The sequence below is a fragment of the Lichenostomus cassidix genome, chromosome 22, assembly GCF_008360975.1.
Source record: "Lichenostomus cassidix isolate B80296 chromosome 22, HeHo_3.0, whole genome shotgun sequence".
In the NCBI taxonomy this organism is placed as follows: domain Eukaryota; kingdom Metazoa; phylum Chordata; class Aves; order Passeriformes; family Meliphagidae; genus Lichenostomus; species Lichenostomus cassidix.
The window spans coordinates 4,504,699-4,531,615 of NC_139502.1; the positions used below are offsets into that span (position 1 = coordinate 4,504,699).

General features: G+C 48.4%; 1 protein-coding gene across 1 annotated transcript in view; it reads left to right on the forward strand.

Annotated features, from left to right (window-relative positions):
• ANTXR1 (ANTXR cell adhesion molecule 1) overlaps positions 1–26,917 on the forward strand; it is a 103,629-nt gene that overhangs the window by 71,910 nt on the left and 4,802 nt on the right. The window contains exon 17 of the mRNA XM_085080412.1: positions 7,231–7,311. Coding sequence (XP_084936538.1) covers positions 7,231–7,311 — 81 coding nt within the window. The remainder of the gene's footprint in view (positions 1–7,230; positions 7,312–26,917) is intronic.

A 26,917-nucleotide genomic window follows, 5' to 3' on the forward strand; every position in this document is an offset into this window, starting at 1 on the left:
TCAGTTTGGAGAAGACTGAGAGGGGCTCTCATTAATGCATATATGTATCTCAAAGGGTGTCAGAGGATGGTGCCAGACTCCTTCCATAGGTGCCCAGCAACAGGACGAGGAACAATGGTCATAAATTAAACACAAGATTTTCAACTCCTCATGAGGAAGAACTTCTTTCCATGGAGAGTGGCAGAGCCCTAGGACAGCTGCCCAGGGAGGGTCTGGAGTCTTCCTCTCACGAGACATTCCAAACCCACCTGGACATGTTCCTGTGTCATCTGCTCCAAGTGACCCTGCCTGGGCAGGGGCTTGGACTGGATGATCTCGAGAGGTCACTCCCAATCCATCAATTGTATGATTCTTTCCTTAGAAAGAGGGGAAAAAGTAAGAAGAAAATTGCTGCTGGATGTCTCCAAGATGGGTTGAATCTTGTGGATAAGAGGAGCAAACCACACAGACAGATCATGAATTGTCCTGTGAGTGCTATGAGGCCACTCCAGTGTCAGAAAGTTGATCTCTTGCATCCAGGACAAATTCAGCTGTTCTCAGGAAGGGAAGGCAGCTTAATGGCTGCATGGCATCTCTAATGAACAGGAAAAAAGTAACTCCAGATTCCTGTTTCTCAGGTTTAACTCCTTTGGGAAATGCTGATACCTCTCTTCAGTCCAGAGTATTTGTAGTTACCAGGCTCAGAAAAGACTGAAAACACCTAAATCATGTCCAAGTGCAAACCTGGCACCTCTGGAGTATGGATCTGAAGAGCAGAGGTGCGGGTTTAGGATCCTAAAATCCCTCCACAGGCAAAGAGGGTGTGTGTAACACACATAATAAACCTCTCAGTGTATAGAGCTTGCCTTAAACTTGATACTGGGGAATGGGAAAATGCCTCTCTGATGGAAACAGAGACTTTACTGTCCTGTTTCCTTGCTGCCCAGCAGCAGCCAGTGGAGCCAGACAAGTGCTGTGAGCCAGGTTGAAGATGTCCCACCCTGCAGAGCACCCAAGGCTCCCTGCACTGCCTCTTGTTACTGACCTGCTCCAGGTGCTGCCCATAGGGACTGGGGCAAATCTCTTGTTTTGGCTCTGCTCAGTCACTGATCTTGCTGCTGGTTCAAATCCAGCAGTGGGAATGGCAGGGATGCCCAGGGGAGTCCGGGTGGTTTCCAGAGGATCTGAAAATGTGAGCCTCCTTGAAAATTTGGTCCAGCGCTTTCTCTTTTTTCCCCCTGCAAGATTATTATCTCATAAACAGGGCCTCCCAACAAGTCATTTGCAATTGTGTTGTAATGACTTCAACGTGTGTCCATGAAGGTCGTTCATTCCCACAGTGGGACAGGTTGGAGTCGACAGCTCCAGCTCCGAGTGGGGAATGTAGCACACACCAATCCCATGGAACTGCCCTTTGTTCCTGCGTGAGCTGCATTGTCATTTTGCATCAGTGCACTTGGAAAACACACCAGGCCCACCTGGGAGGTTTCCCTTGCTCCTGGAAGTGACCTCATCCAGCCAAGAGGCAGCACTGGTTTTTGCAACTGAGCTGACAGAAACACTGATTTTAGGACAAAGAGCCCCAAATAACTGCTCAGGCAGCTGGAACCATGTGGGTGCAGCTACCTGAGCTCATTCCTTGAGAGCTGGTTCCTTTCCCACAGGAGATGCTGCTGAGTTTCTCCCCTTCCCCAGCTGATGCTGTTGGATCACAGCCCCAGGAGACTTTCAGTGGACTTTCAGGATTTATTCTGCATGATAGGAAATCAGCTCTGTAAAGAAGAGTCAGGTTTGTTGCAGATCTGTGTCCAAGATGGAAATTCTCCAAAGCTCAAGAGAGGCTTGGAGAGAAGACCCAATGTATGTAGGGCTGAGGTTCAGTTCTGACTCTGTGTCACGGTCTACTCGTAAGCAGACGCGTGATGGTTCATACCAGCTACGATCTCAGAGTGCAAAAAGGAAAAGAAAACACAAAATGCAACAAGTCAAGGGAGTTAAATTTGAATCCAAGGGGGAACTTTATTAATTTGGCCTGTAAAGCGGCCTGCGATAGAGAGAGAAAGAGAGAAAATTGGGAAAAGATGGGGAGGAAAGGGAAGGAAAGGGGCTATAGCTACCACCACGGGTCCACAGACGTCCAGCGTCCCTGGCGTCCCGTCCAGTTGGCGTTCCTTGGCCTCTGCAAAGATCGATGTGATCTTTCGGTGGGGAAGATCTTCGGAGTTCAGCCACTCCAAAGCTGTCTTTTATGCTAGTCCATACACCTGGTCCCTCCTTGCCAGCCGCCTTTGCCCCCCCTTAATTCTTGTGGAGATTTGCCAATCTCCACTTGGCAGGGTCAAGAGAGGAGAGTCCGAGGCATGGTCGGCAGGTTTTTCACAATGGGTGTCAGGGCAACGGGTGCAAAGCCTTCGTCACATACCCACATTGGCAGGCACAAGGCCTTTGTTCTGTATCAACTCAGGCAGGTGCAAAGTCTTCGTTCTGTACCACCTTAGGCAGGTACAAAGCATTCGCTCCGTATCAGCTCTGGGTAGGCACAAAGCATTCGTTCCATACTACCTTAGGCGGGCACGAAGCATTCGCTCCGCACCAGCCTTAGGTAAGTACACAGCATTCTCTGCATAAGTCCTGCACCTGTAATTTCTGATCAGAAATGTTGAGACAGAACTCGATTCTTGGATCGACCCTTACACTCTGGAACAGCCTTTGCTTCATAACAACAAGAATTCAGTTATAAGGATGCCCACAAATATTAACAGCATCTCATGGGCCATGTAATATTCTTAGTTCCTTTAGAAATATCTCTCTTATCTACCATTCCAATTGTATACAGGATACAGACACTTCCAATCCAAAACCCTCTATCCAAATACTCCCAAAACTTTGGAGTGTTCCACATCTGGATAGTATTTAGCAGCCTGGACAAGAATTTACCTAATTATTAATTGCCACCACACCCCTTACTGAGCTGCCCCCAAAAAGAGTATGGAGACAGGATAACTGTCTCCAACACTTTCCTCGTGGACAATCATCAGCACTCACCAAACCCAGGAAGGATCATTCCTATGGAGCAGAGTCCTGCTATTGCTCTCCCTGGACAGTAAGGAATTAGCAAAATTGGCAAAATTCATCAGCAATCTTGGCAGAAAGCCCTGTCCTGGAGGTGTGAGCATGGAAGATGAATTTGCAGGGAAGCTCTCCCGGAGCCATGGCAGGCAGGGAAGGTGGGAACCGCCTGTGAGCTTCCTGGGGCTGAACCCTCAGCCAGGGCAGCACTGGCTGCAATCCATCCTGCTTTGTCCATTCTGGGTTTGAAAATAACAGAGAGGCTCCCATCACTTCTTGGGGGGAATATTTCACAGACGCCCAGACCTCACCCATGGCAAATGTCTCCTGATACTCAGCTTGAATTTTCCCTCATCCCCATGCTCCAAGTGCACTGTGGTTAAAGCAGATGTTAAATTTCCACCCCATCCACTGGGCTGGTTGAAGCACCCCTTTGGGAGGCAGATAAATATACCTGTAACAAGCTGCTTAGAAAACTCATGGGTAAAGGAGAATGGCAAGAAAGGAATTAAACTGCAGGAACAGTGAACCAAGGGTGCTTGACTCTGACAAAGAGCCAGGAAATTCACATTTTATAATGTGTGCTGGCCACAGGCCTCCTCTTCTCCACACCACACAAGCACCAGCCCCTATTTAGAATGATCTGCCTTTTATGATGGAGTTCTTCTTCCCTCTGTTTTTCAATCTTGCCAGAGTCATGTCTATAAATAGGTAGACAGCTGAGAGGGGATAGATTGCTTTTATTAATTCTCCAGAGATTTATTTGCTACCAAATGTGGCTACTGACACTTAACAGATTGGGGTTATTATTGTTGTTATTCTGATTTGCTGCTGTTACTTCTTAGCACATTGCCAACTGGATTATCCTGCTTTTAAAATGTCATTTCAACTGTTTGAAAAGCCAGTGCAGGTAATCCAAAGGGAATGACAAATCCAAAAACTTCTTAAGAAACTCGCCAAATACTCGGCTCATCTGACAGGGAGGGGCAGCAGAAAACGTAGATGGAAATGAACCAGAGAGTCATGGAATCATTAAGGCTGGAAAAGCTCTCATCAAGTCCAATCATCCATCCAGCACCACCACCTTGTTCACCATTAAACCATGTCCTTGAGCCACATCCACATGTTTTTTGAACACTTCCAGGAATGGAGGCTCCACCACTGCCCTGAGCAGCTGTGCCAGGGCTTTACAACCCTTGCAGTGAAGAAATTTTTCCCAATATCCAGCCTAAACCTCCTCTGGCCATTTTCTCTCATCCTGCCACTCATTTCCTGGAACAAGTGACTGACCCCCACGTGACTACAACCTAAGGCTGAAGCAACAGGGTGCTCTCAAAAGGAAACCTCAGGTGAATCCTGCATGGAGGCCTCTCCAGCATTTCCTGGGCCCTGTGTTCCTGGCACGTTCTCCAGCCTTTGTCCCTCGTCTCTGTTCACAAAGTTGTCATGGCACAGTGGCCTTGCCAGAGAGGCCCAAGGGCAGCTTGGGTTTACAGACAGGTGCAAAACTGCCTCTGCCTGACACCAGCAGGCCTCGGGAGCACTGAGGTAACTCAGGGTCAATACAGCACTGAATTAATCATGAGTTCAGAAGAAATTCCACAGCTGGAACTGTGCTCTCCTTCATTTGTCATCTGCCCCAACTGTTTCTTCTCTCTGGGCTTGAGATCTAGTAGGACTCAAGACTTTATTTGCCTCCAGATCTCATTTTTCTCCAAGTGATTTGTGCTTCAGCTGCAGAGGAGTTCCAGACACAGAGACACAGCCCATCCATGGAGTGCACAGGAGGGTTTCTGCGTCCAAGTGAAAGCATTGCCATTTCATTGCTTCAGCCATCATCCTTTCCATGATGCACACTCCCTCTCTCCTACCCAAATGTCTCAGGCAGACCCTGAGGCTCCCAAAGACGGAGCTCTTGGCTTTTCCCAAGAAATCCTGGTAGGCTCTTGGAAATAAGGACTGCAGAGTAAAAAGGAATTTTTTTTGTTCCATGGAAAGTTGTCATTTTGCCTCTGTTTTCCTAAAGGAAAAATGGAAGAAAAAGTTACTAATTTCTTAAGCTGTCAGAGTGGACAGGAGATCAAGAGCTTCAACCAGCTCTGCTGTAAGGGGAAGGATGGATTGGAATAGAAGGGATGGTTTCCCTCAGGTCTAAAGGGTTCTGCTGTCCAAGTGCAAAAGGATCTGACAGCGAGGTTTCTTGCTTCTTCCTTTGAGAATAACAGTTTCCTGGCTCTCACCTTAGGAAGTATTTTCCCCATATCCTATGGAAACAAATTCTATGCAGTCATTCTACATGTCTGTCTCCACCCATGTGTCCCTCCAACTCCCAAATAAGCTTTGAACCATTGGCTGAACACACTGATTGAGGAATAGAGATCCCAGAGAGAATTATGGCCCTGATGGTTCCTTGAAAAGGGAAGAGAAGAACTCTGCCCCCATGAAAAAGAGTGTTTAGTTAGACACCAGAGACCTGAGGTCACAAAGGACCTCCCAAACACCCCGACTGTCAGGTCTGGCCCTCACAGATACTGGAGCTCACTCTGCAGACCAGGCCCTCAGGAAAATCAGCTGCCTTACTCCGAATGAAGCTACTCACTCTTTCCCCACTATCTCTGCAATATCCAGCTCACATTTCCATTTGTTAATTCTGTCCCACAATGGTTACACAAGGCATTTCTGCAATCACAAGAGTTTTGTAGTCTTTATTTCCAGGAAAGAGTGATCAGACAGGAGTTCCCAGATCCAATCAGGAGTTTGTCTTTGGGTTTGATCCTCCTACCTGCAGAAAATAGTTTTGTACCAAGGGTAAACTTTGTACACTTTCAGAGGAGCCTGTCTCTAGAGGTACAATGAAGTTTGCTAATAGGGATTTTGCTGTAATATCACAGCACTTGGAGCATTCAGGACAATACGCATGGAAACATGAATGAATACTGTCTGTTGTTAACCCTCTCCAGAAACTCCTACAAATCTCAGGGCATTGTGCACTTCACAGACTGAGGATCAAATGAAGTTAATGTGAAGAGGTTTGATCAAATAATCTTGTCTTGTGACCGACCCATCTGTAGCCTTGCTCTGAGCCACTGTGTGCTCATGCAAACCTTCCTACAGCTCTCCCAGGAGCCAAGTCCATTTTCGAAAGGAAACCCTGACCTGTTGGAATAGGGATAGAGCAGGAATCCTTCAGCAGCAGATGAATGATTCAGAGCAAGTGATTTGGTGGATGTTTCTGCATTGCAGAGCCCTGGGCTGCTCCTTCTGGCCTCGTTCAGCTCGTTTGAAGAGTACCCTCAGGCTTGACTGCTGAATTCCAGTCAGGGATGAATGTTTGGGCTGCACTGAAGGGAATGGCAGGGAGGGTCTGATCACACATCAGCCAAAGTCTGTCTACAAGAGGTTTCAATACATTGGGTTTTGAGCAGACCTCACCCAGGTCTGTGCTGATGTACTTATGGGTGTTTGGGTGTGTGGGGTGTGAGACAACCCAGTGAGGGACAGCTCCTGCCTCTGAGCTCAGAGTGGGGCTCTAGGGCTTGGAAAGATGATTGTTACTGCCTGGAAAAGGTGCAAATATGAGCTGACATATGGGGAGGGCCTGATGAGACCTCTTTTGGTGGCTGGATGAGACCTCTCTTGGTGGCTGCCAGGAGAGATGACCTGGCCGTCACTCAGTCCCCACCTGGGGCTCAGCTCTCCTGGCAGTGCAGAGATGGGTTTGCTCTCCATTCTCCCCAGCAGATTGTTTTGAGACATAAATCAGAATTCTTTCTCACAGTGATCACCTAGAGCTGGGGGTGAGCTGCTCAGCCAGAGCAGGAGGCATAGCAGTTTGGAAAAGCATCACATGAGTTCACTGCTCACTTTCTGCATTGATTTAATATTTTGCTGGCAGGGATGCCAGGAGATGAGTAGGTATTAGGCTCTCTCTGAGACCAGAAGGTATCTGAGTCACACATTAACTTTGAAAGGTCAGACACACTGTTATCTGTCAGACATCTGAGTGCTCTTCCTTTGCACTTGCAGCAAGTTCAGAGCAAGTTTCTGTGAGAGAAAGCATTGTTCTCCAGCATCTTCTACAGGCACTGAAAATGGAGTAAAACCTGTGGGGTCCAAGCTGCATTGTCCCTGCACTGCATTTTGCACAGAGCATAACAAACACCCTGTTTCCTTTCATTCCAGGGGAAGCTGGATGCCCTCTGGGTCCTGCTGCGGAAAGGATACGACCGTGTGTCCGTGATGCGTCCCCAGCCAGGAGACAAGGTACCAGTGCCTCCAGACCTTTCCTTACAGCAGGGAAAAGTGAAACCCTCTGATCACCTTCACATGTGGCACTGAAGGCAGACATTCCAGAGAGCTTAGAAACAAACTCTCAGTGACATCTGTCAGCTTTGTTTGCAAACAGTTCATGGGGTTTGGCTGATATGGTTTCAAGCATGAGCTGTCCTGATGCAAGGACAGAAATACCCATGGAAGAGCCCAGCACAGTCCAGAGCATAGAGTTCAGTTACAGGAAGAATTTCTAGTGAATAGTAAAGGATATTCCTGCATATTTTGACGGGACCCATGGGAACAGCTGGAGCTGTGTCAGGGGAGGGTCAGGTTGGAGATCAGGAAAGGTTCTTCCCCCAGAGGGTGTCAGGCACTGCCCAGGCTCCCCAGGGAATGGGGACAGACTGAGGCTGCCAGAGCTCCAGGAGCGTTTGGACAATGCTCTGGGACAGGGTAGGATTGTTGGGGTGTCTGTGCAGGGCCAGGAGCTGGATTGGTGATCCCTGTGGGTCACTTCCAGCTCAGGATATTCCATGTTTCTGTGATTGTCATTCATTAAATTCCCCTCATGGTGGAAAATGTCAGTTAGATTAATGTCTTATGCAGTCAGTAACATATCCCTGACATGAATCAACAAAGACCTTGGAGTTGTTTCAGGAATATATTTGTCCCAAAATGTAAGTAACTGCAGCACTGTAAGGCTTCAAGAAACTCGACATAAGACAACAATGTAATTGGTGGAGAATCATAGGCCTGTAGCATTTGGTTCCCTGTGGGCATTTTTATTGAATACAGGACCTTTTTGTGAATTAAAAGGTTTAATATTTTATTCCTTCCCAGGGAAGATTTGCTAAAACATCTTCACTGATTCTGATTTTTGGGAGAAAATTTGGGAACGGGCTGGTGCCTGGCAATTCTCTCTCAGAAATCAGGGCCTGAAGAATGCCTATTCTGTGAATTTTTTTTGGTTTGGTTTGGTTTGGTTTTTTGTTTGACTTGACAAACTGAAATTATTTACATGACAGATGCCACTTCCATTTATGCTGGGGAGAATCCAGAGCAGTGTAACCCTCAAAGTTAACAGCAATTTCTCCTGGTGCAGCTGACAGAGGCTCCAGCCTTTGCAGTGACACGCCCTTGGACTCATTCTGTCCTGGAGCACAAGCACCAGCAGAATCAGCCCATACAGGTGTGATGTGATCCAGCCTTGGAGTCAGTGAAGCCCTTCCTGACGGAGTTGTGCTGTAGAGGATCTCCGACCTGGGCACAATCTAATTCAGTGCAAAAGAGGAGTTGGCTGAAAATGCACCCAGGCTTAGAGCTGCTAAAATACCTGTTTCTCTCCAGGTGACTCCTTTGTTTGGCCACTTCCCTGTGTAGATATGAAGTACTTCCAGGCCCTTCTGCAAGTTTTTCCTCTGTGTCAACAAAACTATGAGTTTGAGTGTTTGGTTTCTTTGAATAATGGTGTGTCAGAGAACATCAAACCTCTTGTTGTCAATTACTGTCAGGTTTAAGTGAGCAGTTTGTGTTTATCCCTTCACAGCAGTGTCAGAACTCCCACGTGATGCCACCCCCAACAGCACAGGCAAAACCAGGCTGAGAACTCACTGTAAAACACTGAAATGACTTTCATTAGTTTACACAGCTAAAATGGCAATATTAGTTCAGGTTTTCCCCTTTCCTATTCAGCAAAAATGTGTGGGTTTTGTTTCCCTACTTCAGAATTAGACTAAGGAGAAGCATCCAGCTCACAAGCACTGGGTTCAGCTGCACAATTTCTGAGTCATCTCCCATCTTGATACAGACATTCCCATGATTTGGATGCTCGTTTTAGTCTGCCCTACTTCACTTTCTCCTAGAAAGGGATTTTACTGGGCATTAGAAAGGTTGGCTTTACAAAAGTAGAGGCTTCTGTTCAAGGGACCAAAAAGGGATGAGGCAATACTGCTGTTAACTGTACTGCCAAAAACTACAACTGTGCCTTGGGAGCCAAATCAGGCAAAAAGAAAAGCAAAAGGTTGGAAAAACAGTTGCAAAATTTGCACCTCACAGAATAGGGAGACTCTCCTCAGTAGCCGGGAGCCCTGCTGGATCCCTGCCACATCCCTCTGTTCTCATCTGTGCCACTGTTCTCTAAGAGAAATTTAAATGCATGTCCAACCTTAGGATACAAAGGCTGCCTGATTCGTGGTTTCTCTCAGGTCAGCAAACACTAAATATTATCTCATAAAACACATTCCTGTTTTGGTGTGCTTGGAAATCCAGGGGGAAGGTCAGTGCTGAGTTGATGGGAATGGCAGCACAGAAACATCTGCTGGTGCTGACTGGAGCTCTCAGTGCCCTCAGTGCAGAGTCCTGGGGCACCACAAACAGTCCACTTTCCCTGCATGGAAAAAACCACCAAGGAAAAGAAGCAACTCCACAGAAAATCTTTATTGAAATGAAACCTGTGTCTGTAGGACAGCATTGCAAAAGAAAATGATCAGATGTTGCACTGAAATGATGGGAAATTTCTACCTGTGCAAAAAGCTGTGTGGCCAGAATCCCCTGCCCAGGGCTGGTGTTGATGGGCTCGGATTCAATCCCTGCCATTACCTTGGAGACTTCACCAGAATCACAGTGAGAGCCTCTGGGTTGCATAATAACACAGCCCTTCCTCTGCAGTGAGTGTTTCATAATAGAAGTTTAATAAAGTGTCCATCATTTCCTCCATCCAACCCAGGACACAGTTCTTGGCATCTCTCTGGCTTGGAAGAACACTCACAGCCCACAGAACTTCATCCCTTTGCTGTCCAAAGTCAGGACCACTTTTGTGATGGATGCACAACCTGGCACTGGGTTCCTTAGTAGAAACATTTATTTATTGACCTGGCCACATCCCAGGAGTACAGCTGAGCATGTGGTGTGGCTGAGGGCTGCCAGGGACCGTGGGGAAGGGGTCTCAGTGCTCTGAGGTGTGGCATGTCACCTCCTGGGCCTGACCTGCAGACTGGGGCCAGCGGGCTGCATCCAACAGGTTTAGATGTTCCTGGAGCAGGAGATGCTGAGGGAGGACAGTCCCAGCCAGGCAGCCCTACACATGGACACACCGACACCTGGATGCTCTCCCAGCCTGGTGTTCCCAGTGCAGGCTTTGCCAGGGCAGAGCTGTGGTAGGAGTTTTGGCACTGCTGAGCCCACATGTACATTCCTGTGGCCTCTCCCTGTGATTCCATACAGCTCCCTTGGACCAGGAGCACAGGGATAGACTTGGTCCTCTCCAGGCTGCAAAACCTCCTGTTCTATTGGGAAGCAGAGCTGAAGGAGTGCCCTCCCCTGCGTGGCAGCAAAAGGGCCCCTCAGAGCTGATTCTGGCAACTCCAGGCCATGGTGTGGGGACACAGATGGTTTGCAACTCCAACCCTGCTGCCTAGTACAAACCCAGCCTTGCTGGGCAGAGGCTCCAGGAAGCTCCAGCAGCTGCAGCTTTGAGGTCTTGCTACATAGGCCAGGGCAGCTGCAGCTTCCCAGCTTTTCCCTGACTGCCCAACTTCATCCTGATGCTGCGGGGGACCAGGTCAGCCCTCACTCCCATCCCAGGTGCTCCCAAGAATGCTGGGCTCTGGTTTGCCTCCCTGGCAGGCACCCAGAGCAGTTCCAGACTAATCAGCTCTATTTCAGTGCAGCTGCTCTGGGTGGATTTCACAAGCTGAATAAACACCTCAGAGTTATTCAGTAACAAACCAGCAGGTCCGCAGTGCCAGCCCTGGACAAGCTGCCAGCTGTGGACATGCCCCGGGAATGAAAGAACCAGGAGTTAGCAGAGCATCCCACAGGAATCAGCAGCCTCAAAGGGAGCCAGCAGACCAAACTTGGAGCCTTCTCAGGGTGGATAAATACTCAAACTCTCGCAGGCTACATGTATGGCTAGTAAAGCAGAGATTGAAGGCACACAGGAGCCTTTGACCATATGATATTCCTAAAAGTTACAAGATGTTTTGATAGCAGTTTGTATGTCCTCCTTTCTCCTCTCTTTCGTGAAGAAAGGGAAGCAGATTTCAGACTCAGTGTTGTCGAACGGGCTCGTTAATTCACCCACTGATAAACATAAAACAGTGAAGCCAGATGAAAAATAACTGAAAGGCATCTCTGTTTGCTTTGGAGCCTAGAAAGGAGTAGGACTGAGTCCCAGGGTTACATCATTTTCATATATAAGCAATCCCTTGCTATAATCAGTGACTTTATCCCTGCCAGCACATGAGCTGAGCTGTTCAGAAGATTCCTTACATAGAACGAAACACAGATTCCACTTCAAACCCTGTGTTGAGTAATTGTTGCTGTTTATCCGCTGCAGCCCACGCAGCTTCCAGGGATCCATGAACTTGTCAGGAAAGATGTCCCCTGCCCTGAGGTTCACATCAGTCTGGAACCAGACATTGCTGCAAGGCAGTGAATAACACAGTTTATATACATTGCAGTGGATAATGTGGGACTGAAGATTCCTGTCCTCCCCCTGCTCCCTGTGACCTCACACAGTCCCTTGTCTTTGCCTCTTGCCTGTTCCTGCCATGGGCCTTTGAATGAAGGTGGGGATGCCTTGTCCTGGGGCTGTTCACTGCAGCAGGCACAGCTCTAGGAATGACTGCACAGGGAGTGTGGGTTAGATGGGTCTGGAGGCAGAGCTGAGAGCTCTCCAAGGGGAACTGCCACGAGGGAAGGGATCTCTGCCCAGAGCATGGCCTGAGCCACAGCTCCTGCAAAGCTCCAGGTCCTGGACATGGTGTCATTGCTCCTGCAGCCCCTGCTAGCCCCTGGCTGCCTCTGCAGGAGCAAACCGTGGAGCAAACCTTGCTCTGGTGGGCAGGGGGCTTTTATTGACTCATCTCTTAGCCCAGGGCAAAAGGAAAAGACAGGGATGCTCAGGACCTGTTTTGAAGTGCATCCAGAGAGGCTGAGATGTACAAAAAATTAATGAAATTCTGTTTTTTGGAGTCAGACCTGGGGATAGAGGGTCTGAGGTTACCAACAGACACAGATGGTTCCAATAAGGCAAGGAAGTGAAATCACATGGGATTCCTGTGGTCTTCTCACATTTTCAAGAGACGAGGTTTGCGTTCTTGTCAGCATTAATGAGGTTATTTTTATATTGGAAACATCATCAGAGAGGTGATGTAAAAATATATACATTTTTTAGAGAACTTTATCACTTTTATAATGCAATACAGGAACACATACTTGTGCAAATTGCTCACAGGACCCAAACAATTCCTGCTTCTCTGAGGTGCCAGTTGCACTTCCTTGATAAATGTCATTCTGTCAGGAATTTATGAGATTATCAAAATGCATTTCAAGCTCAGGCTTGGCCAAGAACTCTTCAATCAGGGAGCAAACTGTTTTGATTTGTTACAGCACTGCATTAATTGCATTTTCATTTTGTGCTTGAATAGAAGAATATAGATACAGAAGGGTATAAATAGAGAAAAAGTATAACAAAGCCATGTGTAATTATGTGTAAAGATGTATCCTACCCAAATTAATGAAGATTCAGGGAGAAGAGCTTATTTTGGAAGTTTACTGGTGGAATCACACCATGCTGGATCTCAGTGACAGGGCTTTGGTACAGATTGTGGTTGGTTGTGATGAGAGCGTGAGGCCACCAAATACATGAAAATGTCCACATTAAAATAATCACAATTGTTCTTTTCACTAGGAAAGGAAAATGTGTGTGTGCATGTGCGGACATAAAAATTGGTCTTTATAGAAACAGAACAGTCAGAGTATGAAATAAGACATTTACAGCCAAACTTCCTGAACCTTCCCCACAGAAAAGCATTGTGGAGATGGAGAGCTCTGCTATTGTAATTCCAAATCTAGGGTGTCCAGTGGAACTGCTCTGTGGGCTCTCCTCAAGTGGCAGTGGGACACCTGAGGTTTGGATGCTAAACTGAGAGTCCAAGCCTGGCTGGTAGAGCCACTTGGTCTCTACCACTGACACACAGAGTGACCTTGACCAAGGCACTTCATCAACTTCCACTCCTCAGAGGCTTCTCCTGCCCTTGAAATGCAGCTGATCCAATGTCTTTCCTTTCCCAAAGGATTTGTGAGAAGGCAGGCTGGGGCTCAGCAATAAATGTGAAGGATTAGCAGCAGCCAGGGTGTGGTGGTTTTGATTGGCCCAAAACATCCGTGAAGTGTTTCTAACATCTAGGAGAAAATTGGACCCCTCAGAAGCTGTTGTAGTAGGCCTGGGGAGGTGTCTGAGGGGTGGGGTGTGGCACAAAGCTGGCTCCTGTGTGTCCTGAGTGCAAGTTCTGGAAGCTTAGATGAGACTCCCACTGGTTCACAGTCTTTTCCAGGCATCCCCCTGCTCCTCTGGCGTGGGCTGTGGGTGAATTTCTGCATCCTTATGGACTCCATGGGCTGCAGGAGAAACTTCTTGCTCCCCCATAGCTTCCACCACGGCTAGCAGAAAGTTTCAGCTCCGGTGCTGGGAGCATTGGAGCACCTCTTTCTCCCCCCTTCTTCACTGACCTTGGCAATCTCCATGCTGTTCTCCCTTACATATTTTCACCTCCACCTCCTCCTCCTCCAACTACAAAGAAGTGAAAGAAGTGTGTGCCTGCTTTGTTTTGAATTTTTCTTAAATATGTTTTCACAGAGGCGTAACCAGCACCTCCAATTGGCCCACACTTGGCCGGCAGCATGTCCATCACCTTCAGAGCCATCAGAGATTGGCTCTGCTGGTCTTGATGTAAAGACTTCCAGAACTTGCACTCAGGACACACGGGGGCCGTCTTTGTGCCACACCCCACCCCTCAGGCACCTCCCCAGGCCTGCTACAACAGCTTCTGAGGGGTCCAATTTTCTCCTAGATGTTAGAAACACTTCACTGATGTTTTGGGCCAGTCAAAACCACCACATTGGGACAGCTGTACAGGGAGCACAGGTTGGCACAGTGGCCGCTGGGTGCACATGGCCACAAGGTGACATTCATAGTGCAGAGATTCAGGGTCTGCAAGGCCAGGGATGTTCATTTTAGACCTGTAGGAAGCACTTTGCCAAGCCTGTCCTCGTGCCACCTTTGGCACCCATGCCAGGAGCTGACCACAACTCACAGGACAGCCATCTTGAATGTCCGCAGCTGAGAGGGTGACCATCATTGTGTCTAAAATATGCAGAGGAGGGAAGAACTAGCCTGAATCATTACCACAGTAAGATTTCCTGCTTTTCTGTCCTTTCTTATGTCTTTGAATAACCTTTAATCTGCTGCAATAATGAGGTGTTTCAGAGAGGGATTAGCACTGGCCGGTGCACCACCTGAGGAATTCGGTTGTCTCTTTATTTCTGGCAAATTCAAACCCTTAGAAAATCAAGTCTCCTTTCCTGGACTTTCTCTGTCTGGTGGAGAATGCTGTGTACTTGCAAAGACCAATCCAGGAAATAACTCGTTGTCTCTCACTTCCCACACAGTGCTGAAAGGCAAGGAAATTAAATCTGCGCTGAAAAGACTGGGACAGTGCTGCCACATACCCTGGGGCCTCGTTCACTGTAATGGTGTATTCCACCTGGTGATCCACGTGTTAGCAAAAACCAAACCCATCATGCCAGGAGCTGTAGAGGTGTAAATTAAACCAGGAATTCAGCCTTATCTGAGGCAAAGGAGAAGAGAAAGTATAGGCAGCTACAGGGAGAACCACTGGGACACTGTGGTGGTACTAATTCATCTGAACTCTAAACAGGGGATCTATGACACCAGCTGGAATATTCTGTTAATGTAGTTCAAATCCTCCTCTAACCACAACGAACAGTTTTTCTTGCTCGTTCATTTTCCCATGCACAGCTCCCATACAGCTTCCAAAGAGGAAATTAGGAGGAAATTCTTCCCTGTGAGGGTGGGGAGACCCTGGCACAGGGTGCCCAGAGAAGCTGTGGCTGCCCCATCCCTCCAAGTGTCCAAGGCCAGGTTGGACGGGGCTTGGAGCACCCTGGGACAGTAAAAGATGTCCCTGGAATGGCAGGGGTGGAACAGGATGGGCCTTAAGGTCTTTGCAACCCAATCCATCCCATGGCTCAGTGAAGCAGCAGTGTAGACTTCCAGCCAAAATGGAATTACGTTTGTGTGCACACAAGTTAGAGCCTGGAGCAGGCAGTGCCTCTGGAGATTGGGCTGGAGGAGGAGGAGTCCCAAACCCTTGCAGGTCAGAGCAATCCTCCTCTGGATTTGTGGGACAGGCAATCAGTCCGTTGTGGGGTGTAACTGTGCAAAGCCTGCAGAATATATATTTTGCTTGCCAGACAACAGAAGCCCAGGTGGCACAGAGCACAGGGATGGTGGTGTAGGTTTCTCCTGCTGGCTCAGTACCACCTGTCCTCTTCATACCAGGGCAGGTGCTTGTGTTTCCACTCCAGTTCCTCTTTCCCTCCCATCCTCCCAAATACTCAAATGCATTTTACTCCTCCAAGAAACAGGGTTTGTCCACATTGTAGTGTGCCACTGAAGCCATCACAAGTGGTTTTACATGCTGAGCCTTAATGTAAAGTAGGATTTGAGTTGAGGCAAGAAATCAGCCTACGTCAGTGTTGACTTGAGATTTCCAGAGCAATGAGGGGCTGGGCAGGCTCTGTCCCAGGATATTTCTGTGTGGGGCTCATGGAAAAGGCAGCCTTTGGTGTAATGAGCTGAGAAAGAAAAGAGGTTCCTTGTTTGTTTTGAAGAGCAGAAGGCAAAAGAAGCCAATGGAACACCCCAGTTCAAACTTTCCCCTGCATGGACTGAGTAGTTCTGCAGCTGTGGGTAAATGAAATAACTGTTGGAGTAAAACCCTTCCTGGAGGTAATGCTGGGTGTGGGGGTGGAATTGCTGAACTCAGGAGACCAGATTCAGAAAAGAGTCCAGGTATGTGAATTCTCACAGAAAACATTGCACATTTGTTCAGTAGGTGTTTGGGTTCTTAGATTTCAGAGAGATGAAGAGAGAATCACCTTATGACAGATGTCTAGAATCCCCATCCCTCCTATGCATGGTTCTTGCTGAGTGAATGTTGATGCTGCATTGGGGTTGTGATTCCCCCCTGCAGCTTCCAGCAGTGGCTGGACTTGCTCTACTTATCCTTATGGGAAAGCCAGGTCATTGTTTCCTGTGGGATTGCAATAAATTCCTGAAAATAAGCAGCAGCCCCAGCTGACACTTTGGACAGTGACTGGGTCCATCTGCTCTGAGAAGCTGTGAGGGAACCCTGGGCCTCACATCAGCAGCCAGGGGCCCTCAGAGACTTGCGAGGCACACAAAGCACCCACAACCAAAGGCACTGGCAACAGATGCTTCACCTGTAGCCCAAGGCAGGAAAGGATGACTTAAAATATAGCTTCGTTCAGTCCTTGGCTTTCCGCAGTCAGACCCCCATGCTGGGTGTGAAAGTGTGTGGTGCCTGCAGGGCCTGGGCCAATAACCTGCACGACGTGTGGAAAAAGCAAAGGGAATAAGGCTGAAGGGATGAGAGCTGTGCAGACAAAGGCTCGGGGGGGGGAGAGGAGCTCCCACAGGAGCCAGAGGGGCTGGTGAGGGAGCTGCCCCTCCCTGGGCCATCCTGGCTCTCCCTGTCTGTGAGGCCTGGTGCCTGCAGAGCCTCCTGGTCCAGTTTGGGTGATGCACAAATGTACAAATTCCAAATTTTTGAGGGGCATTTTGGAAGAGCCGTGAAGAGACACAGTGGGCAGCACAACTTCAGCCGGCCTTGTGCTGCTTCCTGAGCACTGCTGTGCTCTGGGGCCTTCAGCTTCAGCTGTCCCTTCCTCCCTCCATCCCAGCTCTGCTGCCCCTGCAGTCCCACTGGAGCCTGCAGGTGTCTGCTGAGTGCCAGCCCTGTGTGCCTGAGACAAGAGGATACACAAAGACTGTCCCAAAGGGAGTGCAGGACTCCGGAGTGATGATCCCTCCCTTCCGCCAGTGTGTCCCTACCAGCAGCAGGCACCTACACCTGCTACATCAGGGCCCACCAGTGACTCACAGAAGGGAGGAGACCAAAGGTAGCTGATTTTGGAGTTATTTTGGAGTCACCACTGAGGATTAGTCACCAGTTGTTTGGCACTGGCAGGAAGCTCAGCCCCAGCAGGTTCAGGAGAAACTGTGAAGCCCATTAGGTACTACTGGCATGCTGGAATTCTGGTTTAACTCATGGCTGTGTTATTAGAGCTGTATGAAAAAATACAGAGGGAATGTAGCAGGTAGCCTGGGCCTGGGCTTGGAGTGTACAAACCCAATGAAAACATACCCAAAGCTGTAATTATTTGTTCATAATTGGATACTGAGGAGCAAATTCTGCCACACAAACCTCCAGCGAGTTCACTGAAAACATGAAATGTGTTTTATTATTGAGTAGCCACAGTGAAGAGTGATGTGGGGATGGCTAGGTATTACTGATTAATGAGAAACATCAGAAAACACACAAGCAAAATCTGTCATTCTAGAAAACCCCCTGGCTCTTGCCTTATTTTGCATTAGGAGTCTGTTTCAGAGATGAAGAAATTCAGATATAAGGTAATTAATTGTCTGATTTCAGTGTCATGAACAGAAACCTCCTGAAACAAAGAGCAGAAACCAGGAGATAGAATTTCAAATCCCCCTGGTTTAAACACCAGACATGGTCCCTTTTCAGACCTGAGAGTAAAACCAGCTGTGCAGACCCCCAAGTCACCCCACACCCCTACACATGTCCATGTGATGATTCTTGTCCCTGCAGACCCAAAGCCACTCAGGCACTAACAAGGAGCTGCTGTTTAATCCATCCTTATGTCCCAGCTCACAGATTTCCCTTGACAGGCAGCAGAGCCTGAGAACAAAATTGTAACCTTTCCACACATTCTACTGCAGTGTGGTTTTCCATTAACAGCCATGGAAAACTTAACCTAAACATTAGCTCCTTTTCCTGGAACTAACAGCTCCAAAGCCAAAAGTCTGGAGCTCCTCAGCCTGCAGAGTGCTCAGGGCTGGGGAACAAAGCAGAGTTCCTGAGGCAGCTCCTAAAGGGTCCAGTCAAACCTGACCCACAACAGGATTTATCCTAGACCGAATTACAAAGTTATGCCTTTAACATTGACGTCAGAAGCCAAGGCAAACCCAGCAGCAGGGACTGAGGGGATGGGAATTATTTCTCTCCAAATGCTGTGGGAATTATTTCTCACCAAACACTGTAGGACAATATTCAGCAGACAGTAATTCCTACTTCCTTGAACCATTAGCACTGCTCAGGGTGATTGTCCTGAGTAATGGAAGGTGAAAACAGCTATCAAACTGTGTTCTCATGTTCACATCGTGGAAGATCCTGTCCTGAATCCTGCCATGTCCTCTTTGCCCAAAGACAAACTGCAGGCAGGGAGATCCTTCTCAGGTCATTGATTTCTGGAGCCTGAGGCTCACTCTTTCCTCTCCAGAGGGATGTTTACCTTGCCCTTGACAAGTTGTTCCAGTTGTTGCTGCCAAAAGAATGTGCTTCATTTTTCATTTGAGTTTTTCTCTCTTTTCCTCATACCCAGTAGGTTTTGTTATTCAGCCCCCAGATGAAAGATTCCAGCTTGGGTGAGGTGTGTCTTTGATGTGTCACTCAGCATTTCTCCAAGCCTAAACTATCTCTTTCCAGAAAGACAACGGGAAGAACAACCAGCTCTTCCTGGAAATGACACCCATCCCACAGCAGAAATAAGCCAAAAGCAGCTCCTGCAAAAGCCATCAGGGCTGCTGCTGACATTCACATGCCCACTCATCCCTGGGGGAGCCATGCTCCTGAACTCCTGGCACAAGCCACAGTCTGGGACCATTAAGCTCATTCCCACGCTCGAGTTTGGCAAGGTAGCAGACTGTATCATCTTGTTTCCCTTTTCTTGGAGGAGTTTGCCCTGATTGTTTCCTTTTCAGCAGTCTCCCCCACTGGGTCAGTCCTTCCCAGTGTGATCAGAGATGTCAAGGCCCAGCAGCTGGCAGTGCAGGGGCTGTTATAAGGGTTTTTCAGGGTTGTGGTGGGTCTAGAGAGCCAGGCACAGATGAGAAGTGATGAGTAAACTCATGAGTAAGACTGGAGGTTGAACTGGCACAACAACTCTGTTCTGTGGGCCCTCAGATGCACAGTGCTATATGCATGGCTACAGACATTATATATACTATATAGTATATCTTCTATATTATATATACTATGTACTATATTATTACATACTTCAGTCATAAGCCAACATGACTGAACTGATGCTCTAAATAAGCTCTTATTTCAAATTCTTCATCGTGTTTAGTGTCCTCTTTTCTTCAATAAGTCCTGCTTTGGGGTTGCTTGAAGAGAGCAGGATTGTATAAATACCAATATAAACCATAGCTTTAACATCTGGATAGACCAAACCATATCAAGGCATTGAAGAAAGGTGGCTTTTCTGCTGATTTTTCCTGCTGAATTTAGGCAGGACACTTGTCTGCAGTGGAGGGAACTGCCCCAGTAAAGCTGGAGTTCACTGTCATGTCACTTGTCACTAGTTTTGATATTTATCCTTCTCCTTTGGGGTAAATCCCACCTCCTCGTTGGCTTCAGAAGAAAACACCATTTTGTACCAGTCTATTCCAGGGAGTTAAAAAGTCAAATCTAGGATGGTTTGTAGTACTGAAACCTGACAGAGTACTCAATCTTGCTCCAAACTTTCTCACCCTGTAGTGCTTCTCTCAAAGCCTTTTCAGGGAAACCGTAACATCCCACAGTTTTCAGTGCTGCCTCTGCAGTAAGAGACCAGGTCATTAGAACCCTGTTGGAGTGACGACCTTATCAATGCAAGTCTTCCTCTTAATTTGGAAGAAAATAGATCAAGTCTCCAATTTTTTATTTATTGAGTGGGCAAGGTGGCAGGAATACCTTGGGAATGGCAGGTTTTATGAGCAAGGCTGAGATCAAGGCTCTGGCTTTAGTAATGAGACACAGATGGGAATGGTTTGGTTGTGGTGATGTTTTATCACGAAATGAAACAGATTTAATGCTTGTTTGGTAAGAGGCACAGAGGCAGCTGGGTAATCACTGAGCTTTGCTGCAGGATTCCTGGCAGTACCAGGCACACTCCACTCAGGCTGAGCTCAGGCTGCCTAATAAAGCCCAGAAGTGAGTTAACAGCTTCCTAAAACTGTCTCCAGACCCCTTCATGTGATTAAAAAGGCAGCAGGCTGCCAGCACAGGTTTGCAAGCAGGGATATTTCAAGCTCACAGAGTCCTGCATTGTCACAGAATCCACCTAGGAATTGGGGGTTTATCTTGGCAGGGGTTCAGAGCAGCAAAACCCCTGCGAGCCCCAGAGCTCCCTGACAAGTGCTGATCCCAAACGGCAAAAAGCTGGTGGGAAGCAAACATGGATTATTCTCAGCCTGATCATTCCCTGGTATCACCTTTGTCCAGGCACAAAGGGATGCATTTTTGGCCAGAGATTTGTAAAGTCCCCTGTGCAAGGAGCAGTTTCACAGGCAGGAATCCACTTCATGCTGGCCATGGGCAGTTTCTCCCTGGAGCCACAGGAGAGGAGCAGGAGCTGTCCATGTGTTTGGCTCAGACAGATGGACAGACAGACAGAGAGATGGACAGTCCCCTGCCTTCCCATCCCCACAGCTCCTAGCTGCCCTCAGACCCACTAGGACTCCCCACTCTGCTCCTCCTGCTGCTCCCACTCTTGCCCTCACACATCAGGGGCAGTTTCATGCCTGGGTTGAGTTCAAACCATCACCCAGATCCCTTGGAGGAAGATTTGCCTCCTTGGCTGAGCATTAGTTTCTCACATCATGTTTGTGCTTTGCCTTTAGAGTAGCTGCAGTTTGGTAAATCATCTCTTTGCAGGCACTGGTCTAACTCTCAATTTTATTTAATATATTTAATGTTTGCCTGTTACTCATTTGGCCAGTACTTCCTACAAGTTTTTGTGCATGCTTGAGTGAGAATTAGGTATGAAATCACAAGTTGTTTACTACATTTCCTTTTCCCTCCCTCTCTCTTTTCCTTCTTCCCTTTCCTTCTCTTTTATTTCTGTATTTCTTTTTATTTCTCTCTCTTCCTTCTCCTAACAACAGGGTAAACTGGGATTTTGTTTATGGAAAGTCTGAATTACTAAGGACCCATACAAAACAATATTAAGGATCATATCTTTTCCAGGGCCTCTCTTTAAAGCAGGCAAAAGAAGCCAGTCCCAGTGTTTTATGTTCTTAAAATGTTGATATTTTTCCAGGTATTAATTCCAGCTTGATAGGAAACCAAGAGAAACAGAAACGTATTCAATCTTCGCTTCAGAAAAATGCTTTCCATCTTCCTCTGTTAAAGAGATATCTCCTGGATCCTATGGAGGGCATGTCACTGCCCTGGGACCCCCTTCTCTTTCCTGAATTCCCTCTTTGCTGTGCCATGTGCAAGCTTTTCCCCCTGAGCAGCTGGAAGCACAGAGAGCAGGGCTGGAAAGAAACTAAGGAAAAAGCTTCCTTCTGGTCTGAGTCCTGCTGGGATGGAGGCTGGAGAGCAAACTGGCCAGAGAAAAGTGAAATACTGCAGTGTCCCAGGAGAAGAATCTGTCCTTCCCAAGGCTGGATTCAGCTGTACACTGCCAAAGGGTCCATTCCCAAGGCTGGACTCAGCTGGACGCTGCTGAATCCCAGTCATGTCTGGCTGGGCAAGTCCTGGTGCAGCGCCTTGAGGCACAGCCCATCTCTCTGTCAGTTTGCAGACAGATAAAAGCAGAAGGAGAGGCAGGAGTGGGTGGGAAGTGGCTCGGACAAGGCTGTGGAGTTCCTAGGAAATGCCACAGCTCGGCTGAGGCAGCTGCTGCTCCATGTCCCTCTCCCTGCCAGATCCTTGTCCCATCTCTCTCCCTAGGGCTCAGCAACCCCCACCCTTTGCTACGGCCTCAGCAGCCTCGTGTCTCCCTCGCCCACATCCCACCCTTCCTTTCCAGCCCTGGCAGCGTTCCTCCCTCAGCCAGATGTGAAGAACAAAGGGAAAAGCTTGGATCAAGTGTGCAACCCTACAGCACTCACAGGGCAAGGGAGAGGAGAGGAGAGGAGAGGAGAGGAGAGGAGAGGAGAGGAGAGGGAGGAGAGGAGAGGAGAGGAGAGGAGAGGAGAGGAGAGGGAGAGGAGAGGAGAGGAGAAGGAGAGGAGAGGAGAGGAGAGGAGAGGAGAGGAGAGGAGAGGAGAGGAGAGGAGAGGAGAGAAGAGGAGAGGAGAGGAGGAGAGGAGAGGAGAGGAGAGGAGAGGAGAGGAGAGGAGAGGAGAGGAGAGGAGAGGAGAGGAGAGGAGAGGAGAGGAGAGGAGAGGAGAGGAGAGGAGAGGAGAGGAGAGGAGAGGAGAGGAGAGGAGAGACAGCCCTGTGGCTGAGTGTCCATGGTCACAGACTGTCCCTACGGCCAAATACTGAGCTGCCAAATGCACTGCTGCCTCCATCCCTAAATCAGCTGTTGGAGGTGAAAGGGAAGCTGATAATTCCTTATCACTCTACCTGCAAGTGCTGCTCTCTAGAAAAACAACAGAAAATGTGAGAGTGAACTGCCCTCACTGGTTTTGCTGAATCCACTAAATTTCAGATCTAATAATTTCTCCATGTTGCTTCAATTGTCTTTTCTGAGGCACAGCTGTGACTCTCCCCCCCGGAGCACTGTGGCTGCAGAAAGGGAAATAAAACCTCGCCAAGGCGTTCAACACAGCAGCATTTTAATATCCAGTGTGTTCCCTACACTCATACATCCTGTATCTCCAGCTACTGTCTCCCTGCTAGAAGGACTCATAGAACTGGCTCTTTATTCTCAAAGCTCTGGTATAATCTGGTTAAGGAGTTTTTTATCCTGGGATGAAAGGTGACCTTTCTGTTTAACACACCAAAGTAGCATTTAGTGGAAATGGGTTGATTTCCTGCCTCTTGGATGTTCTGCCACCATCTTCCACATCCACCTCATCTTAATTTAGGTGCCTAAATGAGGTGCTGAACATTGGTGGAGAGCTAAGAGGAGCTGCTGGCTGGTAGCCATGGAGACACTCATAAAATCAGTCACAGGAAATTCCCTGGGTCTCCACTGATTTGAGAGATCCTGCACTCCTCTTGACTTTAGTACCTCAGATTTTGGTAAAAGACCAAACTCAGACCCTCTGGTTTTGCATCCAGACCCCAAAGCTGATCAAGGCACTTGGATCCATTTATTTAGAGGGTCTGTTCTCTCTCAGCTCCTGTTGTCTGTGGGATGAACAGAATTGCCCTGGCAACAGGAAGCCCTGTAAAACCCTGCATGGGTGGGTGATGAGCCAAGCAACCTGCTCTTCATCCAGAGTATCCTCCAGATCAAACAGAGCTGGCCATGGAGCAGGTCAGTGATGCTGATACTTTATTTTCCTACTGCAGTCACATGTGCAAAGCCCAGCTGTGAATCAGGGTCCTCTTCAGGTGGGAAAACACAGCTCTGGCCATGAGTGCAGTCAGCTGTGTCCTCCAGAGCTCCAGGGTTACTATTTGTGCGCACACTCTGCTGTAGCACAACCTCTGCACCTTTGCTACATACAAGGGGTTTAATATCCAGTTTTTTGGTTAAAGGAGCTCACTCCCTCCTGGGCCTGCTTTGCTTTTGTACCCAGGGCACCACTTAAACATTTTCTGCCCCTCATGCAAGGGAACAGTGATTTGTTTCCTGGATATCCCCTTGTCATTCAGTCTGACAGTTCTCTCCCCAAGGAGCTGTTGGCTTCCGCATCTCCTCTGAGGCAGCAGAGCTGCCAAAGTCCATCTCAGTCCATCTGGGCTGGAAACTCCTCTCTGGCACTCTTCCCCCATATGCTCGGGTGAGAGGAATGTCAAGCCATGAAACACAAGAACTCCATTGGTCTGGTAGCTCACGCAGAGGGAGGAGGAAGGCTGGGCTGTGTCTCTGCCCTCCACACGTGCTAGATGCCCTGCTCTCAGCACTGCACAGGAGGAGAAGGTGCTGCCAGACAGGTCACTGTCAATTCAGGGCAGCACAGCTGGCTTGGCAGCAAAGAGGAGGAGATAGGGAATGGCTGCAGGAGCTGAGGGAAGAGATCACTGCATCCTGTGTGAAGGGGAAGGAACTTTGAACTCTAAGTTATAGCAGTGAAGAGCACAGGGAGTGGGGCACAGATATCTGATGATCAGTGGCTGCTGGGCCAGCTCTGGGACAGCTCTGGCTCTCATGTCTGTGCTCCCAGCTTGTCTCTGCTCTGCATCTGAGCAGCCCCTGCTCACACCCCAGTCCAGCTGCTTGTCCAGGCCAGCCAGCCTGTCCTTGGGCCTGTGAGAGAGCAGCTACCAAGGACATGGAGAACAAATCATGTCTGAAATAAGAGTTCTCTTGTTTCCAAGCAGCCTATTCCTGGAGAAAAAGGGCTGTCACTGGTCATGGATATAAGCAGTGGTTCATGAACAAGGGCTTACTACAGGGTAGCTGACTACAAGGCCTGGTGCAAACAGAGTACAGCAATAGTTGGCACCACTTGTGAGTCCCATCTGAGTGACAGGGGCACTGCTGAGCTATCCCAGCCTGTCCTCATCAATAACAAGTCAAACTTTTGCCAGTGCAGAGGATGCAAGGGATGTGTGTGCCCTTCTGGACCATGCGTTGGGCATTCCTGTGAGCACTAGACGGCTTTTAGTCCTCAAGCCCTGCCCCAGCCCCAAACTTGAGGATTTCTGAGCCCCAGTGCATCCTCCCGAATGCTCTCAGGGTAGTGCTCAGTTCCATTTGGGTCAGCAGCTCCATAACCTCACTCTTGGAGCATCCAGACAGAGCATCTCTCCACACAAAAACAACTGCAGCTATTTGTTCTCTGGCTGAGATTTCTTACTGCTGCTTTTTCTTCAGGTTTATTTTATTCTCAACATACATAAAGAAAAAAAACTAGTGCAAATAATAGTCTGAAGCAACTAGGGTTGCATGGAAGGAGATGTGGCACTGGAACAAGGAAAACATTCTTATGGGGGTTTTTTTCTGAGTAGGACTGGTTAATCTCAGGTTCAGACTTCCCGTGCTCAGCCGGTCTGTCCCACAGTATTTACTTAAATTCTCAGCAAAGTGCATTAAAACAACATTAGAAGCAAGGCAGGAGCTCACGAGAGCAAACGGGGCTGGGTGCTGTGGGATGGGGCAGAGTCTGGGGCTCACTGCAGGCTCTGCTGTGGAAGGCAGTGCTGGAGGTGCTGGGGGAGCACAGGGCTCCTGGTCGTTCTGTGCTTCATTTTGTGTTGGCATTTTGTCCCCTGCCAGGGACAGCTCAGGGAACAGACCAGGAGGGAGCTCCATGTGGCCGTCAGGCTCTCCCCATCCCCCCCACGATGTCCTGCTGTAGGGACAGGCCAGACAAGGGACACCACTGATCCCCAGGGAGGGCATTGCCATTTCCATGTTCATGGCCACCCCATGGGCCCTGGTACCATTGGTACCATTCCTGAGCAGAGCCTGAGCTGGAGCCAGAGGCTGTTCAGGGTTAGGCCTGGCTGGGAGGGCTCAGCTGCCCCTGCCCAGAGCTCGTGGGGTCATCTTGAACTCGGAGCAGTTCAAGGCACTGTGAAATCTTTGTTTTCCATAAAGGATCTTTGCTCGTCCAAGCCAGGCTGAGCTCAGCTGGGGCTGCTCCACAGCCTCACTTGGCTAGGAATCCTTTTCCCTCTGCTGAATGGGCTCAGGCAGATGTTTCTCCACATTCACAGCAGGATGATAGGGCTGGCAGAGCTCTTGGACGGGAGCTGTCTGTCCATCTCTGTGTCCCTTCCACACCAGCTCCTCCCACCCCTGTCCAATCCTTCAAGCACCCTTTCTCCCTTCCTTCCCATGGCTCCTCCGTGCAGAGCATTTGTGCTCAGGCTGGGGACCGCAGGAAGGAGATGCAGAGCTGTGCAGGGGATTAGAAATGGCTCATGTTGTTACCCCACCAAATCTACTCCAGCCTGCAAGGGTTCAATGCTCCATTTGGCATTTTTTCACCACGAAAAACATTTACTTTGGGAGAGGAAAGAGTAAAACAGAAAATAAGCTCATACTCACCAATCCAAAAATAAAGAATGGACTCAGAAATCCTCTAGTGCCTTTTTGGATGATTTCATATCTAAAGGAATGAATCCATAATACAGTAATGCTGATTCTGACATTTGAGTATTTACAGTGGGATCTTTTGCAGGTGGAACTTAGAAGAAAAAAAGAATAGCTCAGAGGGCAAAGGTTTTGTTTAAAACTGTACACAAACTGTAGCTTAGCACCAAAGAGCAAGAAAAGCAGTTTATTGGTTTCTCATGAGCACTGGGATATCAAGACATCCTGATGAGTAATGGATGCATTTCAGGAAAAATTCTGAGCAATAAACTGTCTTAGTCAAACAAACCTTCCCTTTTCCGTGGTTGGTAAATGGTTGGGATGGGATAGAAAAGCCAGGTGTTTGAAGAAGAGGTTCCAAAGGGGCAAATCCCAGATTTTGTGCTGCTGTTTCAGTTTCAGACTGAGGTGTGGGAAGAAGCATCTGTGGAGGCAGGAACCACAGGTCGTGCACTGACTCCAAAGCCAGCTCTGCAACACAGGAATGAGGAATAGCACAAGGGGGAATGGCCTTATGCAGATAGAGGGCAGGTTT